The following is a 26,127-nucleotide window of genomic DNA, read 5'->3' as shown; positions in this document are numbered from 1 at the left end:
CGTTACAGCTAAAGTGTCGTCTAGGGCCCATGAAAGTAATAACAGCCCTGTCTGACTGAGACCAAAACTCCCATCAACAGTCTCACAGACACTCTGTTCTTCCTAAGGAAAGAGTCTATTTCCTCCAAAATGTATTTCCAACTATTGTAAAAAACAAAAACTCTCTAGAAAAATGATAAGCTTCAGTTTTCCTAAGAATCTGAAGAGTTGAGAGAAATAAGGCCTAGAATGTGCGAGTCTGGATCCTCTAACCTATTTTCAAACCTTCAAAAAACATTCCCTTCCAGCTAATACAGTTCAAGGTCAAACGAGATCTTGAACGTGCTAATGAGAAGGTTAGATATTGTTTGAGCAGAAGAAAACTAATTTTTATTCACATATTTTGAGAGATTCATGAATGAGTGGGATAACATGTCAGACTCTATCCCAGATCTGAATCATTTATCAAAAGTTAAGCGTTTACTTACCTCAAACCAAATTCACACAATATAACTTTATAAGAAAAGTGAACTTAAAGTTAAAAGAAAATCAGTAAGTCAGGTAAGTATTAGCATTACAGCCTCTCTAAGACTAAGATGGCTTTTGATGTTGTGGAATGTGTGAGTTGCTGACAAAGAAAGCATGTGGCAAGGGGCCAGCAAGCGTGAGAGGCGAGAGCAAAAGATGAAAATCCCTTAAATTAAAGGCAAAACGAATTTCAGCAGCAGGCCCTGGGTCCTAGCCAGCACCCCTTACCTTAGCAAGGCTTGAGAAGTCTGTGTGCAGAGAGTGGAAACTGCTGGTACAAATGAAGCTGCCAGAACGTGAGCTGAAGTAGGACAGAGGGGCTTGAAGACACCTGGAGGTCAGGTGGGTGGATCCGCAAACCTGAGGTAGCTGGGGTGCGCTGTCAAAAAGCCACGGGTGATGCATCATGAAAGTTGAAAGACTTGACTAGCTTGCAGCAGCCACACCTGGGGTAGGCGCTGGTTTGAAAAATGGAGCTGCAGAGCAGCTGTGGCTGCACAAGCAGAGCCTACAGCAGCCCTGCTCCTCCACACCGTCAATCACCATCAAGTGGCTTCATCTCTGAGGGAGCTAAGACCAGCCTGGGATGCCCCAAATCTGCACAAAGTTGTCCGGCAGATTATAACTGGTTTCTATACAGGCTGAAAAATCTCAGACATAAAAAGTTTGAGACTTGTACAAAATCACAGTTTCCTAAGGCTGTAGATTCTGAACAATGAGACAGCTGATATTTTACAATCATTGTCATTTGAAGAGATAAAGATTATGCAACCAAAACATATACGAGAAAAGTATTATAGAGATTTGTTAGGCAATTTGTAAAAATACTATGGTATTTTCCTGGATTTTGTGTTTGAAGTATTTTTAGCTTTTTAAAATTTGTAATGTGCTGTCATGTCTTTTCTCATTCTAAAAAAAATTTGCACTTAAATTTGTATTTGTAAATTTGTTTTTTCTTAAAGAGCACCCCTCCTCATTGTATTAGCTAAAGAACCCACAAACCTCCTGGACCTGACTGTCCGCATACCCACAACTACATGTGAAATCCAATTCCTTCATCATTCCAGTGGAGAGAGACTTCTCTCTGGTTAGTTAGAAAAAGAATTCAAATGAAGGATACTATAAATGTTTGGGATAAAAAGTGAAATGCCTTTATCAATTAAGTGTGAGCATAAAGTGCAGCTGTTTGGGCTACCTTGATTTCAGGGTTTAGCTACTACTTGTCCTAAGGAGACAGATGTGAGGCAGAATGAATTGGTGAGTATGTTTAAAACATACTTCCAGCCAATTTGACCATGTTTTTACATCCTCATCACCTATTCATGGTGTATTCATCATTAGGATAAATTCCATTAGTTTCTTCTCTCCAGCTTCTCCTTGTCACTTAGAGATATATTGGAAACAAGTGAGAGGTGGTGTGGCCCTAGAAGGTTTTCTTTTAGCTGTGACAGGTGACCAAGCCTGGTTTTCCCAGGTCTGGATCAGGTCATTGCAGCTGCTGTCTAGACGATCAGAAGGTAGAGACAAGGCCATGGGATTGATCCTTTCCTCTGTCTGAAGTGTTTTTGGGCTAAAAACTGATAATATGTTTTGTTAAAGTAATTAAACAAGGAGGCCATTAGACTGAGGTGGCCCTAATGCCCCGGTAGCTGATGTAAGCAAACCAAAACCTAAGCCAAAATGTAGGCACTTGATTCTGAGAAAATGACACTTAGGAACAACCAATCACAAATAGCCAATGAGGCTTTCCCTAAATAAGGCAACCTTAAGCTATAGCCAATCAAATCATTTCCTCACTTTGCTTCTGCATCTTCTCTGTAAAAACCTTTACCTGAGGTTCCCGTCAGTGGCGTGCTCCTAACCACTTTCAGTTTGGTGCTGCCTAATTCAAATCGATTTTTGCTCAAATAAACTCTGGAAAATTTTCATGTGCCTCAGTTTGTCTTTTGACCATCTCTAAATCGATTCACTATAGATTAAAGATTAAAAAGTGGCAGCCTTAACCTCAGCCGTGTTTTAGTTCACAACTCTTATTCCTAGAACTCTTCCACTCCGTCCCCATCCCCAGGTTCTATACCCTACCCAGTAAGGAAACTCTGTGGCATAGTGGTGGGGATGAGGAGGAGGATAATGACTGATATTAACTGAACACTTACTAGAACACATGCTCAGCACTTTTTCATATTACCACGTTAATTATCACAATCATACTTTGAGATAGGTACTGTTATTATTACTGTTTTATGATGGGGAAACTAAGATTACTTAAGCAAAGTTACAGAGTGCAAGTGGCAGAACACAGTACATTTATATAAACCATAAACCCTTATAACAACATATACAGCCATAAACCCTTATATATTAGAATGTGTTGCCAGGAGGTGGAAATCTTGTTGACTTTGTTCTTTGCTCTAGACATTGTAATGTTTGTTGAACGGATGAGTGACATAAAATAGAGCATACCTGAAGAAAATTAAAATAGAGATTCCCCAAAGAGAGTTTCAATGGAATGGAAGAAGACAGCTGGATCAGGTGAAAAATACTGAGCCCCCAGGTAGTTGGACCACAACTTGGAGAACAAATCTATACAACATGGACCCGTGCATGTGTGTGGGGGCAGGAGTATAGCAGGTAAATGTAATTGTTATAGTATGTGTTTCGTGGCTATCAAAACGTCCTTATCGATTTTGCTAGTTATTAGCAGCAGGCTTTTTTCCCATATGATTTTTTCTTCTGATATTTAACTTGAAAATAGTCACAAGACAAGCAGCCATAAAGCTGGCTCATTAGATTCAGTTAATCGCATCATCATGACTATGTTTCCTAAAAAATAGTTGAGGATTATTATTATAGGATTTATTTTAAAAAGAATCAAAATTGTGTGAAATTATCACCGCAGTGTAAGTAAACTCATCATCTGTTAGTTCTTTTGATTTATTTTCTGCATCATGCTCTTCTTTGTCATATACGTTTTCTTATCACTTTTCAGACTTCTTAACACTTTCTTTTTTCTTTAAAAAAAATCTAACTTCCTCTGAATTCATTCCTCCTTTTGCTTGTCCTGGTCGTCGTGAATAAATTGTCTATGTATGCAGATGTCAGTGTATATAGATAAATGACGTGAGTCAGAATACATTAGACTGACGCTGTCAGTTTTCTAGCAACACCAACCTAACAAGCATAAATTGCCTCTTTTTTTTTAAGGAAAAAATCTTCCTACAAAAAAGGCATCTTCAACTATTTAAGACCAGTTTTCTAGGTTATATTCCAAATAAGTGTCAAAATTTGCAATTTAATAAATGAGAAGGAGTTTTATACTTGGAAAAGTTTCAAAAGGAAAGTGCTTTACTTTCCTATCTGGGTGGATGGGTTCACCCCAGAGATACCACATGGAGACAGAATTCAGGGAATTTTCTGCAAAGGAGTATTTATTAAGTTAATCTTATTTAAGTATTGGCTTTCATTATAAAATTAGAAGGAGCTGTCCTGGATGAAAATGACCCTTGGATATAATGAAATCACACCTAAGAATTGAAAGATTCTTTGTATAAAAGATTATAAAAAGTAACCTTCTGAGTAAATATTAACAATATTTAAAATATGAACATAATTTAAATAATAATGCTTAAAACTTTTTCAACAGCTAATATTTAACAACCACCAGTGAATTAATATTTTGTTTCTGTATATTTAACTAATGATCAGTGCCTGTTAAGGACAGAAACATAATATTGTACCTGCTGAGCCTTATGAAGCACCAAATATTGTTGGACACCACCTTTTCCTGTTTAGCAGTCACAGACCTGGAGGGAAAGCAGGTCACTACCTGCCATGGCTAACAAGACAAGATGAAGGACAAGGAAGTTATTTTCCTTGACATGGACTTATTATTTGATTGATGAATTTCTCAAATTTGAAATTAAGTGAATTGGTAAACCAAGAAATTTCTTATAAATATGACAGAAGGATTCCCAAAATTTTAATTACATAGAATTTTCACAGATACACCAATTTACCCTTACTTCAAATTCCAGCATTTACAGGAGATGCTAAACATGAGGTTTTAACTGACACCCAGCAAAAATAGTAAGTGTCAAGGTAACAGGGCTCTTAACTTAATCAGGTTTTTAGTGACATGAGTAAAGGTTTTAGATCAGAGGTTACAGTTTACTTTGAGAGTTCTTTCCACGTATTGTATTATTTTACAGATAACTTCCTTTCCCACACTCTGAAGTTCCCATCTTCCTCAAAGAACTTGAGAGCTGGAGACACGTACAGCGGTAGGTGCAGAGAGGTGGAAGGGTAAGGCTGAAGATATTGGGGTTGAGATTTCAATAGCTAGAAGTTGTCAATAACAGGTGAGCCCTCTGACTTTGCAAAATTTTTTTGTTAAACATTAAAAAAAATTTAACACATCACCATATAGATTATCCTCCCACATCTTAGATGTGAGGCCATTAGTCTTAAAAACACACTTATTAGCATGACTGTTGGCTAAAACCGGTGGAGTCATATTCCTGTAGATTATATCTGGAGAAAAGATATTGAAATACATAAATGATTTGGGAGATAATGGGTATTGCTATACATAATTCATTGGAAAAAGTTTGCCTATGTCTTAAACTTAAACCATCATTTCCAAAAATATGTGTGTTCCTCAAACCTATTAATTTGAATGTATAATCCATATTTTCTTCTTAAACTTGTGAAATGCTTAAAAAACAGTTGTCATAACAGTTAATTTTTACCTCTTATCTTTAACACTAGATTTTTGGGTATCCCCCAAAATCTCTCCTAAATATTTTTTAATTATCTAAATAATAGAATGAAAATTGAAATAAATTAATCATCTTGACTTTTTCAAATAGCCACCTTTGTTGTTTTTAAAACATGAGGTGACAGACTGTGAACATGTTTCTCCATACGAAATTCTTCAGTGAGTTCAGCCCGTCAGTCATATATAGCTGTTTTGCCTGAAAATGGCCCTCGTGATAAATTTTTGCATACTTTTGGCATCAAATTTCAGCATTACAGAAACACAATCAAAGTTAACACTTATATTAGCCCATTTTTAGTGTTTGAAATAAGTGAACAGCAAAGTTAAAAAGAACAGAGAAGGAAGATTAAGAGTAAGATAAGTCGTAATAAAGAAGAAAGAATAAGATTTAGATTATTGCCTTGAAATCATATGGTCAGATGTTAGACTGCTTCTTAAAAACTATTTTTACTCTTAATATAACCTGCAAAGCCACACAGAAAACCCTGTTTAGACGTGACCATCAATCTGAACTTTCTAGTTATCACTTCTTTGCCTTTTTTTTGTATTTTTACCATTATTATATATATCCCTAATGATATAGATTAGTTTTGCTTATGTTTTTAAGTTCTGTATATGCGGAATCATGCTGTATGAATTTTTGCTTTTTGCCCAACATTAAGTTACTAGATTCATCCATGTTATTGTGTGTACTATAGTCTGTTCCCTTCTAGTGCTGTGCAGTATTTCATTGTGTGAATATATCACAGTTTATTCAACCCATTGTTAACAGGCTATTTTCAGTTTAAAATATTTAAAATAAATATTTCTGTGAACATTCTGGGGCACTCATCCTGGTACATTAAACATATGTATCTCTAGGTATATCCCACCTAGGCGGGAAGTTTCTGGGTCATAGGATAATATGTATTTATTCAATTTTAACAAAGAATACCTCCCTGTTTTCCACAGTGATATATCAATTTATACTCCCACCAGTGGTGGGAGTTTCTGTGGCTCCATATCCTCACCAACACTTGGAACTCTCAGACTTGAAATTTTTCCCCAATCTGATATGCATGTATAGGTATCACATATCCCATGATAGTTTTAATTTGCCTTTTTCTTATCACCAGTGATATTGAATACCTTATGAAATGTTGATTGACTATTGGATATCTGTTTTTTAAATGCCAGTTGAAGTCTCTGGCCATTTTTCTGTTGAGTTGTCTATATTTTTCCTATTGGTTTGTAAACATATTTTATATATCCTGAACAAGAGCCTTTTCTTGGTTACATGTCTTAGAAATATCCTGTAGGGCTTGCCTTTTCTCTATCTTAATGATAACTTTTTTTCAATTTCCATGTTACTTTTTGTTTTTTGTGAACATATTTTTCCAATAGGCTACTGACTGGAATGTTCCATCTAGAATATAAAACATTCACTCTGCCCCATTTCTCAAGCATTCATTTTGTCCTCACGTACATTATTTTATTCTAGTAAAAATACACATAACTCGAGATCAGTCCTCTTAACAAATTTTTAAGTGAACAGTAAATGTTGGGTGTTGAATAAGCATAATGTTGTACAGCCGATCTCTAGAACTTTTTCATCTTACGTGACTAAAACTTTCTATCCGTTGAACAGCAATCCCCATTTCCCTTTACTTTTGACAACCACCATTCTACTCTTGATGAGTTTGACTACATAGGATACCTCATATAAGTGTAATCACGCGGTATTTATCTTGTGTGACTGGATTATTTCACTTAGCATGATGTCCTGGAGGTTCATCCACATCCAGCTTTATTGAGATATTATTGACATATATGTAAGTTTAAGGCGTACAATGTGATGATTTGATACACGTATATATTGTGTACATGTTAGTTAATACCTTCGGGTTAGTTAATAATAAGGTTAGTTAACACCTTCATCTATTTACATAATTCTCTTTTCTTATGGTGACAACATTTAAGATCTACTCTCTTAACAAATCTCAAGTATACAATACAATACTGTTAACTATAGTCACCACGCTGTGCACGAGATCCCCAAAACTTATTCATCTTATAGCTGGAAGTTTATATCCTTAGATCAGCATCTCCCCATTTCTCCGCCCACACCCTAGCCGCTGGCAACTACCATTCTACTCTCTATTTCTATGAGTTCAGCTTTTTCAGATTACGTGTGTAAGAGAGAACATACAGTATTTGTCTTGCTCTGTCTGACTTATTTCACTTGACATAATGCCCTCAAGGTCCATCCTTGTTGTTGCACAAAGCAGGATTTCTTTATTATTTTGTGGCTGAACAGTATTCCATCATGTATATGTGTGTGTGTGTGTGTATGTGTGTGTGTGTGTCACACATTTTCTTTATCCTTTCATCCATCGATGAACACTTAGGTTGTTCCCATGTATTGGCAATTGTCAATAATGCTACAATGAGCATGGGAGTACATAGATCTCTTCAAGATACTGATTTCATTTCCTTCAGATATATACCCAGGAGTGGGATTGCTGGATCATACGGCATTTAAATTTTTCGAGGACCCTCCATGCTGTTTTCCTTAGTAGCTATACTAATTTACATTCCCATCAACAGTACAAAAGTGTTTCCTTTTCTCCACATCCTCACCAACACTTGTTATTTTCTGCTTTTTTGATGATGGCTGTTCTAACACGTGTGAGGTGATAGCTCATTGTGGTTTGATTTGCATTTCCCTGATGATTAGGGATGTTGAGCATCTTTTCATGTATCTGTTGGCCATTTGTATTTCTTCTTTGGAAAAATGTCTGTTCAAGTCCCTTGCTCATTTTTTAATCAGACTATTTGTATTTTTCTATTGATTTGTATGAGTTCCTTATATATTTTGGATATATATCACTTCTCAGATGGATGGTTTGCAAATATTTTCTCCCATTCTGTAGGTTGCCTTTTTGTTTGGCTGATTGTGTCTTTTGCTGTGCAGAAGCTTGCTAGTTTCATGTAGTCTCACTTGCTTATTTTAGCTTTTGTTCCTGAGCTTTTGGTGTCATATCCAAAAAATTGTTATCAAGACCAGTGTCAAGGAGCTTTTTCCCAATGTTTTCTTCTAAGAAACATGTCTTTCCCTACGTTTTACAGTTCAGGGTCTTACATTTAAATCTTTAATCCATTTTGAGCAGTATATAAGCAATGCTTGTATCTTTGACTGCTTGCTCGTCATTACCCTCAAAAAGTATTTTAAGGATTCTCTGAGGCCTTAGGATAGCTATTTTTCCCTTCGAAAAGGATTTGCATTTGTATTTGCATTTGCCTGGTACCTAGGGTGCTTCATAGTTCCGGACCACCTCAGACTAAGTTCAAGCCTTGAGAGTCCCTGGCCTAACTAGGCTTTGCCTGCTCAGGGCACAAATCTGAGAGGATTCTTCTGGACCCTCCCAGGGAAGGGACTCTGGGAGCCAGAACTTCCCAGAGAAGTCTGCATTTTTTCCTCTCATTTTCTTCTCCATTCCAAAGGTACCAAGGCAACTCACTCAGCAGTTCCCAATGGTTAGGGAGGTAGGAGAGGAAAATCTGAATCTTGTCCATCCATACCTGAGGTTGTAGCCCCTGGGCCTCCAGCTCAGAGGAAGAGCTCTCCTGCAAAATTTCCCACCCTCAGCAGGCTGTGGGCCTTGACTTCCCTTAGGACATGATACAGACATGGGAGCAGAGCTCAAATGGCTGTGGCATCAGTAAATGCCTTCTAGATAAAGATAGCCTTTGTACTTCTATGTCGTGCTTACCTCCCAGTTATAGGATCTTATCCAAAAACTGGCCATGGAGGGCTCACTAACTTTTCAGATCTTGAATATTTTTAAATTGCTATATACACACACACACACATATTCATACATATACATATATATTTTGCCCAGCATATTTTATTGTTTTCACTGTGAGGGTTAATCCGAGTTCCCCAGTTTACCATACCAGAAACAAGACTTAGCATTTTTAAAACGTCTTTAATCAAGATGGTTAGTGAAGCAAATAATTTTCCAGTTCAATTAGGTTTTGTTTGTTTACGAGTTTATTTGTAGGTTGATTGGTAGGCATTTTTTCCTGTGCCATGATTCTTCTTTGTTTGTGGTACCCCTACTGATACAACACTTCTTCCTCCCCACACTGTCCTTTACTAAGCTAACTCTTCCTCATCCTTCAAGATGGTCCAGGAGTCCTCTCGGGAAGTCTTATCCCATTCCATTCCTAAATAATCAGTTTGCGTCCTCAGGCACTTTATAACAGTGAAGATACATGAACAACATGAGTATTGCAGGGGTACTAGTCAATATGACTAGACACACAGGCCAGTAAGAACAGGCGCCAGCTGTAAACAACCAGTCCCTGTGTGTACTGAGTCAATATCAGCTATGCTCAAAGCATGTACCACAAGAAGATGTGATAAAATGTGCACACTTTCATAGTACACTGTTCTGTAATTTGCTATTTACATATTTCCTCTGGTAATCTGTGAGATCGTTATGGACATGGAGTAATCAAACACACCCTGGAATATTATGTTGCATGGATTCTTGGTGCAAAGAAGACCCCAATAAATATTTTTTGAAGTTAAAGAAAATCTATTGAGGGAACTGCCTCAAAAATTTATTAAATAAGTCACTTCCTATTCCTTCACAGCTTTAACCACTGGAAGTTCATGAACAATGAATTCACTCCACTCATCCTGTTGGAACACCTCTGCTGAACTTTTGAACAAGTCCTGGAATAAAGAGTTTGCTTATCAAGCCCTCAGCGTTGTGGATACAGTCATCCTCCCTTCCATGATTGGGATTATCTGTTCCACGGGGCTGGTTGGCAACATCCTCATTGTATTCACTATAATAAGGTAAGGGCTTCTTATTCTTTTCCATAATTTAGGGACACCCTATGTTTCCTAAGTGAATCCTTTCCCTCCGGTAGGATTTTTATTGATTAAATCAGGTTTTGGAAATATTTGCTTAAGATAATTAAAGGAAATTCTACAATATTTTCATCATTTACAGGTCTCAAAATGAAAAGACCTCGACCAATGCTTACTGCTGGGTTAGTGAATTTTTAGAACAGTGATTCTCAACCTTGGGCATATATTAGAATCACTTGGGGAGCTTTTAAAACTCCTAATACACGGTTTCACCCCAGACCAATCAACTCAGCATCTCTGGAGGTAGAGCCCAGGCAGGATTGAAACTACAATACAACCATCTTATTTTCCGGCAATAAGAGACATCCTAAGAAGTTGACCTGGTTTGGCTGGTGAAAGAGACTTTTTTTTACTCACTTGGGCAAGAGAGAGAGATTACTTGATCACCCAAAGATTCAGGGTGTCGTAAATGATGGGCTGTTCCCTTTGATACAAACCACCCCCATGTAGGCCAAACCGAGGGACAGCTGCTCCCTAGTACCTCCTGCCTTTGCTTCACCTCTGTCACCTCATTCAGGTAATTTTCTCCTTCTTCTCCAACCTAGAGCATAAGCTTTAACCTGGAGAATAAGAACGGACTGCTTGTTTTCTATGGGGTTGACAAAATGGATACAGAGTTAGGGTACATGTGCCCCATCATTACTTTGTGTCTTTGCTATCCTAATTTATTTTTACATTTAAGTTTTACTTGTTTTAATCAATGAAAGAGGTTAAACTTTTCTGTCCTGGTCCCTGAGCATACTTATAACCACCATTTAAAAGAATTTTTGTTCATATTTATATATTATAAAACACATTCTAGAGTACAACCTAATAGGTGTTTTCAATCTTATATTAACATATAGCTACTACAAACTTTTGTGTAGCGTATTACACTTAAAAGCACTGTTGTAAACTCACTTAATCCTCAAAACAACAATACTGTCATTATCATACCCATTTGAGGAAAGAGGCTCAGGAGAGAAAATAACTTGCCCAGCATCCCACAGCTAGTAAGTGACAGTCCTGGCACTTGACTCAGATCCCATGATTCCAAATTTCAGGCTACTTCTTCCACATTAATGAGAACAAAGAAATCATCAAAACTAGAAAGATGGTTGGATTTGCCATGTGGATGGAAGAATCCTCCTAGGATCAGTTAAGAGCAAGAGCAGCCCTTAGGATGGAGATGGGGATGACACTCACCATCCCTGAGAAAGCTCATAACTGGTCGCTTTCTCTAGGTGGTTTCTCATCAGCCAGCCCATTTTCAAATTTTTATTATCATTATCTCTGAAGTTAATGGTAGCATATCAACGGTATTTTTTTACACCGTCCATAATTGAAGACTTATTTGATACATTGGAATTCTACTCTTAATGAATTCAGGCATTTTTTATTGAGTCCCATAAAGCCATTTGTGAATATCAAGCATTTTAAATTAATTTTTTTTAAGTGCTGGAAGTAGTTCAACTCAATATATATTACTAAATACCTATTCCATGCCCAGCGGTGTCCTAAGAGTTATGTAAAAGCCAAAGAAATATGGTAGCATCTGACTCTAAAAAGTTCGTAGTCTAGTGGAGAAGTTAAGATTTAAACACATGAAATAATATGAAAAATAATACATTAAAAACTGTCAAGTGAAAAAAGAAGAAAGATGGTTCAAATAATAAGTTCCAGGAAGGGAAATGGAAGTAATTAAATATCCTCAGGGAGCCTCAATGAGGCAATACTGCCAAGTCAAAAGTTAATAAAAGCATAGGAATGTTTCTAGCTCACTCTTGTTTGCTGATTGCAACTGACCATTTCTTCCATCTTGCCTCATGCCCCTCAGTATTTTGCTGTCCTTTCCTGAAGATATGTATAGTGTATCTCACACACACAGAGCCTTGGTTCCAATGTTGAGAAAGAGAGTCCTTATAAAGTGCTAGCCCTTCAGAAATGGTTGCATTTTTACAGACAACTTTTAAATGCAAAGACTCTTCAGTGTTGGATTTCAGGCCCTGTGACAAGCTGTTTAAGAGATATTTGGGGCCAGAGAAACTTCTTCATTCCCCTCAAATTACACCAATAAACCATGTCCTGACCCATCTACTTATATGGAGACAAAGCTGGAAAAAAGAAGAAATGTGGAATATGAACTCTTCCAAAAGTCAATACTGAGCTATAATTTGTGGAAACAGATTCTGAACATAAAGCAAATAATCATTTAACTGGAAAAAAAGAAAAGCTGAGCCATCATGTTGAGCAATTTATGTGCAATAACTGTGAAAAATCTGTCATTTCTTTATATCATTACCATTTTATAGATAACATGTGAGCAGATATATGTTAATGGAGCTTTTAAGATGAATCTTTTCGTCTTTCAAAAAACATTTGGAAGCAACTTAATTTTAATTTTTATCGCTAGGACTTTAATATTTTTCTCTGTAAATGGCTCTCTAAAAATTTATTAATCTTTCAAAAGTTATTTGAAAGCAAAATTAATTTTAATTCTTTTGCCTTGGAATTTATCTAACACTTTTTTTTAAATTGCCCTCCAAAAATTTTAATGCAATTTATGTTAATATATTCATCATGACTTGTCATGATCTTTTGTTTGTTACCTTCTTAACAGACAGGTGGCTCAATTAAAATATTAAGACTACACTAAAAATAAGAAGAAATGGATGCATTTAAAGAAGATTTAGTAACTTTCCCATTTGTGATAAATATTTGTATCAGAAGAGAATGAATAGAACTAAAAGTCAGTAGGATCATTAATGATGCCGGGAAGCTAGCAAAGAACTAAATTCTAACTTTGCCAAAAGAAGCCTAGAAACATGTATGAAAAAATAGATTTAAGGAAGATAGAGCTTCCAGAATAAGATATTCTATGTGGCTTTTTTAGAAAGTGAGAAGCAATTTGTGCATTAAGAGGGTGACTATAAAGTGTAAGGCCAGATCATTACTAGTCTGTCATGCTTTAAATTTATAGCAGGTCAAAAGGAAGCCAGATTAGAAAATGTGGGAGGAAAATTGGGCAAATTATAACATCACATTTTTCCCCTCTCCTCTTTGGAGTGAGACTAATGAACTCAACCCCGTTACTCAACTATTCTCCACAGCCACAGTGGGCCCTGGGAAACTTCTTCAATAAAGGAAACAACATTTTTCCCCATCAGCCCCCTCCTCTTCCTCCTGGACACATCTTTCTCCTGTCTACTGACAGACAGCTTTGAGTGGGCAGGGACTCTCTTAAGGGATGCCCTGTCTCCCAATAAATAAAAAGTTCATTTCTGTCATTCCCTGCCCTCAACTCCCTGTCATGTCAACTAATTCACACTAAGTCATAAATTACTGAAACATCTTACTTTTTAACTCTCCCAATGGTGTCTACATTTTTATAGAGATCGCAAGAGGGACAGTGTGTTAACCTAAAGGAACACTAATGATCTAAGGGTGGAATACCAGCTGCTAAGACAGACAGGGAGGAAAAATGCTTATAACAAAGACTCCTCCTTTTTCCCACCCAGCTTAAATCATAACAAGTGGCTCCCTCTGACGTAGCCCTTTATCATTCCCAGAGTGTCAGTCACATGTAAGCTCTTGCTGAGGTTGACCCATATCCTTTCTGCACACATAACCTGCATTTTAGAAGCTGCTGAACCTTGCAGCCACATCTATTCAAATGAACTGGAAAGTTGGTGAGAGACACTCATTGCTATGGTCCAATGCACCAAGACAACTCTGGAATCTAAAGGGGTTGAATATCTAGCCCAAGGACACATGACGGCATAGAAATAAAATGGAATTCCCAGTTAGGTTCTCTTTCCCCTTTATAACACTATGTATCTAAAGCAGCATTGGCAAATATGTCACTCTACTCTAACTCTCCTATCCTTGGCAGTCATCTCTAATCACACAGGTCTGTCCTTTTGTAGTACCTGTGTGAGGACTCAGAATTCTTCTCAACACACTGCTTCATGAAATCACTATTAATCCATTAGGGTTGGCTGGCAATAGGAATTTAATTCAACTAGAGTTAAATGCCAAACAGAAACTGGTGAGACAACCCAGAAAAAAACAAAAGCAGGAAGCTACTACAGCATCCTACCACCATGCCCCACCCCAACACCACCACCCTTGTCCTGGCCCTGAGCTGGATGGAGAAAAGGAGGTGGTTTTACAACCCCAAGAGATTGGGCTGCCTGCTGGAAGCTATAGCCACAGAGGGATCGGGGAACATGGAATGCTCCCCTTCCTGCAAGAGGAAGGTAGAGCCATGGAAGGGATATGGCCACTGCCAATAGCAGAGATGGGAAGGAAATACCCTGGCCTCTCCTCTCCTCCTTTCCTCCAATTTCCCTCTAATAGTGCTTCCTATGGACCAAAACTAAGCAAAAGCCAGTTGGCAAGGAGACCTAGGAACAAAGCTGGTGAAGGGTATGAAATGGATTTGAGAGTGAGCTGATCAGCAAAGCAGACTCCTGAATGTGTGGTTATATGTTTTGTTAGTTTTATTTAATCTATAGCATATATTGTTATTTCCAATTGCATAAAGTAAACATGTTTTTAACAGAATTTTTTTAAACATAAAAAATAAAGAATAAAGTAAAAATCAGTCATACCACTATTACCAAATAGGTAATCTTTGTGATCACTTAACATATTATTCCAGCATTTTTTTTAATTTATTTTTTTATTGCAGTTCCAGCATATTTTTAAACAAACCTTTAAATAAAGTTGAGGTCATGCCACATACATCGTTGGGACTTTTTTACTTAAGAATTTTTCCCATTTTATTAAATATTCTTGCAAACTGTGATTTGTAACAACTATATCATTTATTGTATGGTATTGTAGAATACCATATTTATTTTATCATTCTTCAAATTAGTGAGCATTTGATTTGGCTATGTTAACCATATGGAAAACATGTTAGCTGAAATGACCACTAATCTACATTTTTTATTTTAGTTGTTTGAGTTATGAGAGACAGAAATCTAATGAAGTCTGGCAACAGGAAATCTGGAGATAAATTAGACCTAATAAAAGAATGGAGGTTGTATAGTTAGCAATTTTACAATTTCTGTTTAATTATTTTTAATTTCTATGCTGTCACTTTCAGTAAAGAAAACAGTAATAAAAATTGTGTTATTTTTATTGCCCGAGTACCTTATGCCCAGATAAATACATCATTGGCTTCAGAATCTCTTTTGCTATACCAAATATCATCTAGAAACTTCTATTTAATTATTTTTAATTGCCAGTTAATGGCCTGCACTGTCCTCAACAATGGAATTACCATAATTCATTATCGGTAAATGATGGGTGCCTGTCAGGGCCATGAATCTAATGGCTTCAATTAGGACCTAAGCAACCACTTATGGTTTATATTCCAATTCAAATGGAAATAACATCTATTTATAGGCTAAGATTTATGGGGGTTTTTTGTTGTGTTTTTGCTTTTGTTTTTGTTTTTTTAGTGTGGAACTCCTTCTTTCTGATCTCTAGTGGCTGTTCTTCAACCTTGTCCCCTCTCCATCTCCCACTCTCAATGGCCTGGAGAGAACAGAGGATGAGAGACCAAGGAGTCACTTGGTGGCTCTTTTGGTTGACATGATCTTTTCCTCAATTATCTTCTCCTCTTGGTCTTTTCTGAGATGAGTCACCAACCTTCTGGGGACAAGGAACCAACTTGCTTTATCAGTGGCATCAACAATGCCCGCAGTGTGGTGGCTATGTAAGGATTAGTGGGGGATCAGAATTGGCCACCTCAAAATATATGTCTTTGGCTCAATTATTTTTAAGAATGAAAGACTTAAAGAAACTTTGACCTTCCCCCTAACTTTCTAAAAGAATTTAAGGTAAAAGGCCCATCCCCAGGACAGGCCATCACCATAGATAACTCTGGGTATTGGTAAACTGTGAGGGTCCTTGCTAAGCCCATCCTTATCAAAGTTCTGTCTACTAAACCTTTGCTTTTCCATTTCCATGTGAATTGACTTCCTCCCCTTTGAAGCCCCAAACCACTACCCTCAACATCCTCCTTTGTCTTTAGCTGAAGATGGTATTTAAGATGAGAGCCTCTGCCATTTTGGTGAGTCACTCAGTTTTCCTGAGTGTCTCTCATGTTTACATGTTATAAAGTTTCGTTTGATTTTCTCCTATTATTCTGTGTCATGTCAATTTAATTTGTAGCCCAGCCAGATGGACCTAGAGTGGGTAGAGGAAATTGTCTTCCTCCCCTACAGATTCAATGGCAGTAACTTCCCCACAGGGTGTGTGTTGCCAGGGCCTAGCTAAAATATCCTTGCCCAGACTGATGTCTCACACAAGAATTTGATAGCTTAGATATAAAGTTCACAGGCTGTAGAATTTGAAGCCCATGTGTTATAAAGACACACACTAGCTTCCAAACCACTGAGCAATAGCCCTGGATCGAGAGTGAACTAGCAATTGTGGCATAATCTTATGGCTAATTCTTGTGTGCTCTTTAAATTCTATTCGTCCTCAGTTCAGATGCCACTTCTGCCAAGAAATCTGCCTTGACTGTCCCCACGGGAGAGGGTAGAGGCCCCTTTTATGTGTTCCTTGTGCTTGCTTTAGTTTTCTCTCATCACGTTATAATGTGCTTGTTTATTTATACATGTCTCCTTGATGTTAGGGTTTTGGGGTTGTTTAGTACTGTGGCACCAGAGCACAATATTATGCCTGACGTGTAATTGGTGCTCAATAAAATGTTTGTTGAATTAATGAATACCGTCTCCCAGTAAAGATGATTCCTGTTTATTATTGAATGTCCCAACTCCTTGAAGATAGGGCACCAACTGAATTTTAAATTTAAGTTTCTGCTCTCAGAAAATTCTTTTGCCTACAAAGGAGAGTGCCACATCTAGATAGTATCTAATTCACTTCCCCTGGCAGGGCCAAGAGATCCTTCCCAATGCCCTCTCCCAGTTTACTCATCTCAGATTTCTTCTTCACGCTGTCTGGGGTTCAGGATCTTAATTAATAGTCTTTGCTGTTGGGTTAGATTTTATTGGAATATTTCAAAGTAATGGTTGAAATTTTTTAAACAATGGCCTCAGTTAGGATTTGAACTTACAGCTTTGGTAGGGAAAAATGCATTGCACAATGAAAACCATTTATTTTCCCTGTTCAGCTGTTTTTTACGCTAGGGATAAGTAAAGACTAAGCCTTTTGCCTGAGTGAGCTTAGAGTTGGTGTAATTTGTTGCTATGTAGAAATTACCCCAAAACTTAGGGGCTTAAAACAACAATCATTTATTACCTTACATAGTTTTGAGGGTCAAGAATCCAGGAGCAGCTTAGCTGGTTGGTTCTGGCTCAGGGTATCTCACAAAGTTTCAGTCAAGCTATCTGCCTTTAGATGACTATCTAAAGGTTTGGCTGGGGCTGGAGCATCTACTGAAAGGTAGCTCACTCACATACCTGGCATGTTGTTGTGTTCCTCTCCAGAGGGCTCTCTCCATAGTGTTGCTTGAGCATCCTCACAAGATGGCAGCTGGCTCCCCCCAGACAAAGTGATCTGAGAGAGAGGAGAAAACGCCACCATGCCATTACATCTGAATTTCGAATATCACACTGTCAATTCCACCACATCTCTTCATTAAAACTGGGTTGCTAAGTTCGACCCACACTCAAAGGGAGGGAATTAGGCTCCACTTTTTAAAAGCAATATCAAAGAACTGTGGACATATTTCTAAAACACCACAGTTAGTTATCAGATAAATTGTTCAAAATGTTTAATTATACACAAGACTAGGCATTTGAATGTGCATTTGTGTAGGTTTTCCTTTAACTTGCAAAATTAATTGTGGCGATTAAAAATGTGTAACACAAAGGGTGAAGTGGTGCACCTACAACAGGAGTGACAAACATTAACGTACAAGTGAAATTTCACAAGATTGTAACCTATCATTAACTCAATAAAAAAAAATGTGTAACAGATGGCATAAATTGAAGAAGGTGCGTCCTTTCAATGTCAATCCTCGGTTTCCCTCCATTCCTTTCAGGTCCAGGAAAAAAACAATTCCTGACATTTATATTTGCAACCTGGCTGTGGCTGATCTGGTCCACATCATTGGAATGCCTTTTCTTATTCACCAGTGGGCCCGAGGAGGAGAATGGGTGTTTGGGGGGCCTCTCTGCACAATCATCACATCACTGGACACCTGCAACCAGTTTGCCTGCAGTGCCATCATGACTGTAATGAGTGTGGACAGGTAAGTGAAGAGACGATGAAATATCCTAACATAATTCAGAGGTTACCCAAGGTCACCCCAATTTAAGCAACATCAGTATTGGTTTGTAATAGCAAATCTCTTCTTCCTTTGCTTGTTTCATTGTAGGACTGATTACTTAATATTTTTCCAACCTTCACAGAGGTCTATTTTATTTAATGGAAAACTTAAAACACTAAATTCTCCTTTTTTCTAATCATTCTTTTTGACTTCAGTTTTATTTGCATGAAAAAAAGATCATAAAATCTTGAGATATTGGGACGAGAATGAATGCCCCCTGTCATTCTTGCAATAAGGAAGCTGAAACCCTGAGAGGTGAGAGAATTTGCTGAAGGCACATAGAGAGCCAGTGGCAGAGCTGAGAAGTGAAGTAGGTCTCCTCACACCCTGTCCAGGGCTGCTTCTGGTATGTTCACTGTCTCACACACTCTTATTATTACCCAGCAGCTCGAGGAATCAGTGGAGTAGATATGGGCTCCTCTACAGGTAGGAAGAGATGTCCCAGTACTAGGAAGACCATCTTTTACATGCATCGTTGTGATTGGTTAGTGCAAATGCTGCCATTTTACATCATTAGAAATTTATTAGACTCTGTCCTGGAATGTGCCATAGCCATATTCACCAACCATGTAAGCCAATGTTATTCGAGGAGGTGAGGGTGAGGGTGAGGATGAGTACTTATGAACCAGTGAGTGGTGGACCCCAGTTCAGACCTAGGCTGTCCAACTCTAGAGATGGCAGGTAGCTGGCAACTACCTCACTGTCTGGCCTCTTTAAGAAGCATGCAAGCCGGTATGTGCCCTGCATCAGCCAGACGCCAGGACCTCAACACCAGTCATGGCAGCATTCCCCAAACAGAAACAAGCCCTAAAGACAGTAGTAATATGCACAACAGTAATATGCTGTCTCAGAGAACAACTCACTTCAAATCTCCACTCACCTCCTTCGTCCCACCCCAACACGGCACACTTGGTCTCCCTTGCTCTAATCTTTTTCTTTCTCCCTTGCTTCATATATATTACATAGTTTAATTAACTTTGTGTGTGGATGTGTGTGTTGTTTATTTTCTAGGTTCCTCTATCCTTCAAACGTAAATTACACAAAGCCAGGGTCTTTGATCACCAATACATCCCAAGTGTCTGTGTAACAGCGCCTGGCACAAGGGTGCTCAAAAAATATTGATGAATGAATGAATGAATGTTAGTCTCGAGGGCTGTGTTAAATTTCCCCAGGTCCACCCCGGACTTCTTCCTGAGCTCTGCCTCTTTTACTCTTCCTAGTGGCCTTTGGGGTGGGGAAGTGATGAGTGATTCTTCAGATGAATAAACAAAGGAATAGCAAGGTTCATATAAATCACTCACTGGACTATTACTATTCAGACATGAATAATGATGCATATGTTTAATGCATTTTTTATATCCTGCTGCTTTCCTGCAAAAGAATTCTCGAAACATAGAGTGTGCTTTTCAGTTTATAATTAACATCACATTTTTTAACCATTGCACTGTGCAGGTCTGGTTAGTTCCGCTGATGCCAGCCAACGCAGACTGTGTCTTGAGTAAAGGCTGGTCAGCTTGCCAGGGTTCCAACACTGGGGGAGGGCCCTGCACAGCGCAGGTCCACTGCAGAAAAGCAACCCAAAGTACAGGCTTTGCCAAAAATCACAATCCCATTCTCAGACATAATAAAAGCTTCTCCATATCCTGTACCCTGAAAGCAGGAGAGTATTGGCTTTTTTTTAAAGAGGGGAAATTTTACCTCTTCTGTAAACTTCTCACTGTAAATAAGGGGATGGACATTGTCTGCCTTGGAACAGACCAACTGTATATATTTTCTGACGATCACAGGTTTTTTCTGAGTGTATGTGTGAGTGCGTGTGTGTCTTGTACATCTGAATAGCATCTGTTTGTTTTAATCTGATGGACGCGGTAGGCTAAGCTTTTACTTAGGACACTCAGGACCTTTGCTTCTCCCTTTCCTCACTCTAGAGGATCACGTGGCCAGAAACAAATGAAGACTCTATAAAACTGAAACTTTTCCTCCCTGGCAATTCGTAAAAATTCAACCAAATCTGCCATTTTGTAAAACAGAAATGGAGTTTTCTGTGTAAGTCCATAACCAAATGTTAGTGCCATAAGTATGCCTTATTGTTTATACATTTAAGTCATTTTAATTGTCAATTTAATGGATCATAAATTTCAAGTGTTTCCTATAACTCTTTCATTTACCTTTCTCGGATTAATAAATAACTGCAAGTGTGTAGAATATTGTGAGTTCTGACCTCCAAAGCAATACAAAAGTAATTTGTAAAATTCCAAAATATTAAAAATTTTTGCCTCCAGATGAAAGCTACCTAAGACTTTTATTAGTGGTTACTTTTGTAAATAAATTCTCTACAACATCAAAAGTCAGAAAGTAGGATCCAAAACTCCCTATTCATTCATTCATTCAATTCATTCATTCAACAAATATTTATTGAGCATGGACCATAGGCCAGGGACTGTGCCAGACACAGGAGATACAGTAGCATTAAACTCATAAGAAAGGCTCCTGCCCTCATGAGGCTTCCATTCCAGAGGCGTAGACAGACATTTAGTGAAGAGTCACATGGGTAAATGTGTATTTCCACACAGTGATACATACTAAGAAGGAAAAGTAGAGTCCTCCAATGACCCACATTTAGGCATGGGCCCTTGTATAGAGCAAGTGGTCAGGGGAGGCTTCACAGAGAGGGAGACAGTTAAATGGGGACTTGAAGGAAGAGCAGGAGGAAGCAGAGACAGATCCTGCCAGGCAGGTAGAATAGCATGTGCCTGGCTCTGAAAGGGGAAAGAACTTGAAGGAAGGCCAGAGAGACTGGCACATGCTTCGGCCCAAGTTGCAGGCAGGGCCAGGTGGAGAAAGACCTTGTGGGTCATGATAAAAGTTTAAGTTTTACCTGAAAGATGTTGGAAAGCCATTGAAGGGATTTTAGCTGGGGAGAATATGATTAGAGAAAATTCCCTAATGGATCAATGCTATTACTCATCATCCTTTATTCCCAGACAGATGATGCCTGGCCTGCTGTACAATCACTACCTCATCCCCTTCACCAGCAGGGCGGGCAGGGGGCCTTCTCTCCTTAGAGCAGGTAATGCAGGTGCATGTGCAGAAGGAGGGGTGCTGAGGCACCCTGGGCCACAATCTCTCCCTACAAGCTGAGGGATCCCTTAGCTGATGGCAAAACATCCTGCCTCTTGTGCAAAACTGAAAGAGGACAGGGAGTTTTTCATTTTGTAAATCTTCATTAAGTAGCTCTACAAAAGCTTGGAGAAAATGAAATGACCATCAAAACCATATTTTACATTTATTTAATTTCTACGAATACCACCTTCCACCACCCCCACCCCTGGCAAAAATGTTTTCTCAAATACCCTTCCCTCTAAATTTGAGCTCTCTTTTTCATGCTTTAGCTTTCAGTTGGCTCTGAAAAATTCTTCTTGGATTTGCCAGAGGACAAAATATATTTGGTATGTCAGGATTTCAAGTTTGATTAATGATTATCCTTTTTTCTTCCGGGATCTAAAATGGAAAAAAAGATGTGAAAAAAGAAAAACTCTTCCCCATGAAATTAGCCCATATCCCCCCTCCGGCCTCCAGCCTAAGTTCCCCAAGGACTTTGCATTGTCTGTAAGAATCATGTTTGTCTATCTTCACTGTGATTCTGAGAACTGAAACTCCAAGAGCCCGGGGACCCTCCAGCAAAGGCATCTGAGCGAAATGTCTGTCCCATGGGCCTCCACCTCATCCTTCTGGGGGATTCTCCTACCAGCCAGTGCACTTTCCTCCTTCCTGCCTCCACGTCAGTAAATCCTACTGGGACTTACCGAGGGCCTCTTCCTCCTGGAGGAAATCCCTGTTCAGAGACCAGGTTTTCCAGAGCCTCATCTACAAGGGAAGCGCCTTTGTAAAGAATGAGTCTGCCTAGCAGAATTGTGCCATTATCAGTGTGTTCGTGGAGTGACAGCTATTTCAGTGAGTGGTTTATTCAGACCTGCAAGGTCAAGAGTTGTTTTCTCTACAGGTACCAGCCAGCTCTTAAAAAATAGAACTTTCTTTTACCCTGATAGAGGTGTGCTTCAGGGAGGATAATAATACTAATAATTTACTCTTGTCATGAACCTTTCATCCTTGGAGCTCAGTGCTTTTATTGATTGTTCCCAAATCCTTCTTAACTGGCTTTGCAGGTACTTGGCTCTCGTCCAACCATTTCGACTGACAAGTTGGAGAACGAGGTGCAAGACCATCCGCATCAATTTGGGCCTTTGGGCAGCTTCCTTTATTCTGGCGTTGCCTGTCTGGGTCTACTCAAAGGTCATCAAATTTAAAGACGGTGTCGAGAGTTGTGCTTTTGATTTAACATCCCCTGACGATGTACTCTGGTAGGTTCTTAAAACATAAGAAAAATAGAGTTGAATTAAGTTGTGAAGTGCTTCATCCTCCTTGTCAACACATGAGCAGCCGTGCAGAGTGTCCTCGGGGATCCTCTTCGGGCCAGGCTCCCTGCTTAGCTTTCTGCTTTCCACAATCAAGTTGATAGTTTGATTTTAAGGAGAGGGTCACCTTTAGAGAAGGATTTTGAGTTTAATCATGTAACCCCAGTGGACACAAATATATTTAAATATGTATTTTAAAGATCCGTGGCAGCCAGACACAGGAGGGGCAGAATTTCCAAAAGGGTCTAGGAGTTCCCCAGACTCCAACCTTATCCATATGCAACTGGAGTTTGGTTGAATTGTGTCCCCTAGAAGATATGTTAACCTAACACTTGGTACCTGTGAATGTGACCTTATGGAGAAATAGGGTCTTTGCAGATATAATCAAATTAAGTTGAGGTCATACTAGATTAGGGTAGGCCCTAAATCCAATGATTGGCTCCTGATGAGGAGAAGGAGATTTGAAGAGACAAAGAGAGGAGAAGGCATGTGAAGACAGAGATTGGAGTGATGTGTCCACAAACCAAGGAACACCAAGGATTGCTAGAAATCACCAGTGGCTAGGAGAGAGGTGTGGAGCACATTCTCCCTCAAAACTCCCAAAAGGAACCAACTCTGCCAACACCTTGATTTCAGCTTCTGGCTTCCAGAACCGTGAGACAATACATTTCTGTTGTTTGAAGCCCCCCAGTTTGTGGTAATTGGTTACAGCAGCCCTAGAAACTAATACAGCAACCAACACAGGCACTCCTTACATTTTAACTTGAAAAATTAAGTCAAAAATTTTCTTAGATTTTTAACATAGCATTGGAGTCTATGACTAAAATTTTTTGATCACCTACTAAGGGCCAGGTACTGTGCTAGGTGATTTTTGCACACGTTACGGCAAGTCGATCTGGCACATTCCTTTTTCCTGTGTACCACTTGTCAATTAGATGAGTCATTTCTGCATTATATAGACACAACCCAAGAGGGATGGAGGCAGAGGCCCTGCAAGGCCACGAATCGAGTAACAAAACTCTCCAGAGGAGTGCAACATCGATAGGATTGATTGTTTATTTCTTACTCCTCCCACCAGCACTGGCTGCACTTACAGACAAAAGCCATCAGCCAATTTAAAGGTGAAATGGTACTTAATCACTGGAGGCTGGGAGACTGATAGGGCCCCAACCTGTCTAAAAGAACACAACCTGAGGCTCACTATAGGACTGTATGACTTTGGCCTGGGTCAAAGAAACAAAGATTAAGTATTTTGCACTGACAGCTGCTTCCGCTGGTTTTGGTTGCTTATCATAAGCGATATTCTGAGGTTTTGGCCTCTGCTGTTCTTCCTAGAATTAAGTCCTTACTGTAAACTGGGACTGGAACTACTGTGCTGCGTTCAGGGTCGCTCTCGTCCCAGATGCTCTCTCTCTGCTGCTCTGTCCATACCCACGAAGTCTGGGCTGACTTCTTTCACTGATGCCGGGGTTCTGCCAGGAAGGAGGACACCTGGCATCTGTGCAGAAATGGAGTTGGCTCACCTGAGAAATCCCCCCGGAGGAGCACTGAGGAAAAGACTGGCTGATTTTACAACAGGCCCTTTGACAGGCTGTCTGGAGTCTTGGTTACAAGTGTGGGCTGTGCAGCTCGACTGTCTGTCTGAGTTCAAATCTCATCTCTGCCACTTACTAGCTGGACAACCTTGGGGAAGCCACTTAACCCCTCTGTGCCTTAGTTTCTTCTTCTGTAACGTAAGGATGCTAATGGCATTGTACTCATGAGACTGCTGAGATTCAATGGGTTAAAATATGTGAAGCACTGAGAACGGTGCCTGCTAGATAATAAATGTTACCTGCTGTTGCCTGTTGTTGTTAATAACACTAAAGATAGTGATAATAATAAGTATCCTCACCTGTTGAGTACTCAGCAGTGTTGGGCTTGGCTAGAGAAGCGACAAGCATCCTCGTCAGTGAACCCACGAAGAGCAGGACTTCCCCAGTGACAGCACCCAAAGATCCTTAACTTTTTCCAAGTACTTTTATCCTGGGCTCTGAAAAATCAGAAAAGCATCACTCATTAACTGTAAAAGCCAGTTTCTAGCAATGTGAACGCAACAGTCATGTCTTCTCTCTCCGTTTACAGGTATACACTTTATTTGACGATAACAACTTTTTTTTTCCCTTTGCCCTTGATTTTGGTGTGCTACATTTTAATTTTATGCTATACTTGGGAGATGTATCAGCAGAATAAGGATGCCAGATGGTAAGTGTTTTCTTTTGCTTTGTTTGTTAAAAGAACAATTCAGAGATCCTAAGACGTCTACAATAGAAAATGAAGCAACAATAACTTGAAACATCCCACACTTAGATATATGGGCAGTAATGTCTGTATAAGGCGGTTTCTGAAAATAAGACATGTTCTGAAGCAGCTATTTGAGGATCTTCAGTGATAAATGTTGAAGTCAGTGATGTAATTGTTTCATCATCATTAAATCATCATTAAAAATATAAACAGAACTCAAGATTCTATTTGCAGAAGAATTTTATATTTGTCATCAACAATAACAATCTTATTTAAATATTTTATTTATACATTTTGCACAGCTATGCACATTTGTAAATATCCCAGGTGTTGTGTATGACCTTTTAATTTTTGTGTTTTAATTTTTTTTAATTTAGAGGAGCAGGATCTCATTAATATTTGAATACTTTAGGACAAGTTAATTAGAACTAATTAAAACAAAGACTTACCTAAAGACAGTAAACTTAGGAAAGACCCTTAAACTTGTCTCTAAAACTGAATAAATAAATCTAAATTATTTTTTACTTGAAGTTGTATTACGAAGTTGTTCAAATGAGTAAGTCAGTGATAATATAACATGTTGGGTTAAAAAATGTTTATTAAAATTTGTCTTTACAATAGATTATTGTATTTCTTTTGGAAAGACATAATTGCTTGGTTTCACCACACACCATACATAACACTGTGAAGATTTTTAAAAAAAGAATGTGTGAACAATTTAACCATCATTAGTCAAAGTTTGTGGCTACCCTGGTACCAAAGGTTTAGGTGGTCTCTCGGCCCATGACATTTTTTCTCACTTAGCTTCTTGAAATTCTTTGGAAATATTACATTCTTAAAGGGTGGTCTATTTTGAATGGGAAAGGGAAGCAGCCACAGTTCTAGAAAAAAATACGCTTCTAAATGTATCACAGGGAGCTGAGTTGGT

At 38.7% G+C, this 26,127-nt stretch overlaps 1 protein-coding gene and 1 long non-coding RNA gene across 5 annotated transcripts in view; one reads left to right on the top strand and one right to left on the bottom strand.

Moving 5' to 3' along the window:
* The window catches only part of MCHR2 (melanin concentrating hormone receptor 2), a 46,227-nt gene that overhangs the window by 16,266 nt on the left and 3,834 nt on the right, over window positions 1-26,127 (top strand). For 3 of the 4 annotated variants that reach the window (XM_001503901.4, XM_070223588.1, XM_070223589.1), the window contains exons 2-5: window positions 9,929-10,136; window positions 18,214-18,423; window positions 22,668-22,862; window positions 25,041-25,160. In XM_001503901.4, the coding sequence (XP_001503951.1) occupies window positions 9,955-10,136; window positions 18,214-18,423; window positions 22,668-22,862; window positions 25,041-25,160 (707 nt within the window). In that variant the 5' untranslated portion in view covers window positions 9,929-9,954. Of the gene's footprint in view, window positions 1-4,715; window positions 4,788-9,928; window positions 10,137-18,213; window positions 18,424-22,667; window positions 22,863-25,040; window positions 25,161-26,127 lie in introns of all 4 variants that reach the window. The other variant, XM_070223590.1, reaches the window with a different exon arrangement.
* Window positions 21,775-24,949, bottom strand: LOC138915802 (uncharacterized). Its single transcript, XR_011422106.1, has 2 exons — window positions 24,811-24,949; window positions 21,775-22,002 (listed from the first exon to the last, which is right to left on the bottom strand). It is a non-coding gene; the product is annotated as an uncharacterized lncRNA (long non-coding RNA).

The sequence above is a fragment of the Equus caballus genome, chromosome 10 (assembly GCF_041296265.1).
Source record: "Equus caballus isolate H_3958 breed thoroughbred chromosome 10, TB-T2T, whole genome shotgun sequence".
Classification (NCBI taxonomy): Eukaryota; Metazoa; Chordata; class Mammalia; order Perissodactyla; family Equidae; genus Equus; species Equus caballus.
This window is presented reverse-complemented; position numbering and strand designations above follow the sequence as displayed.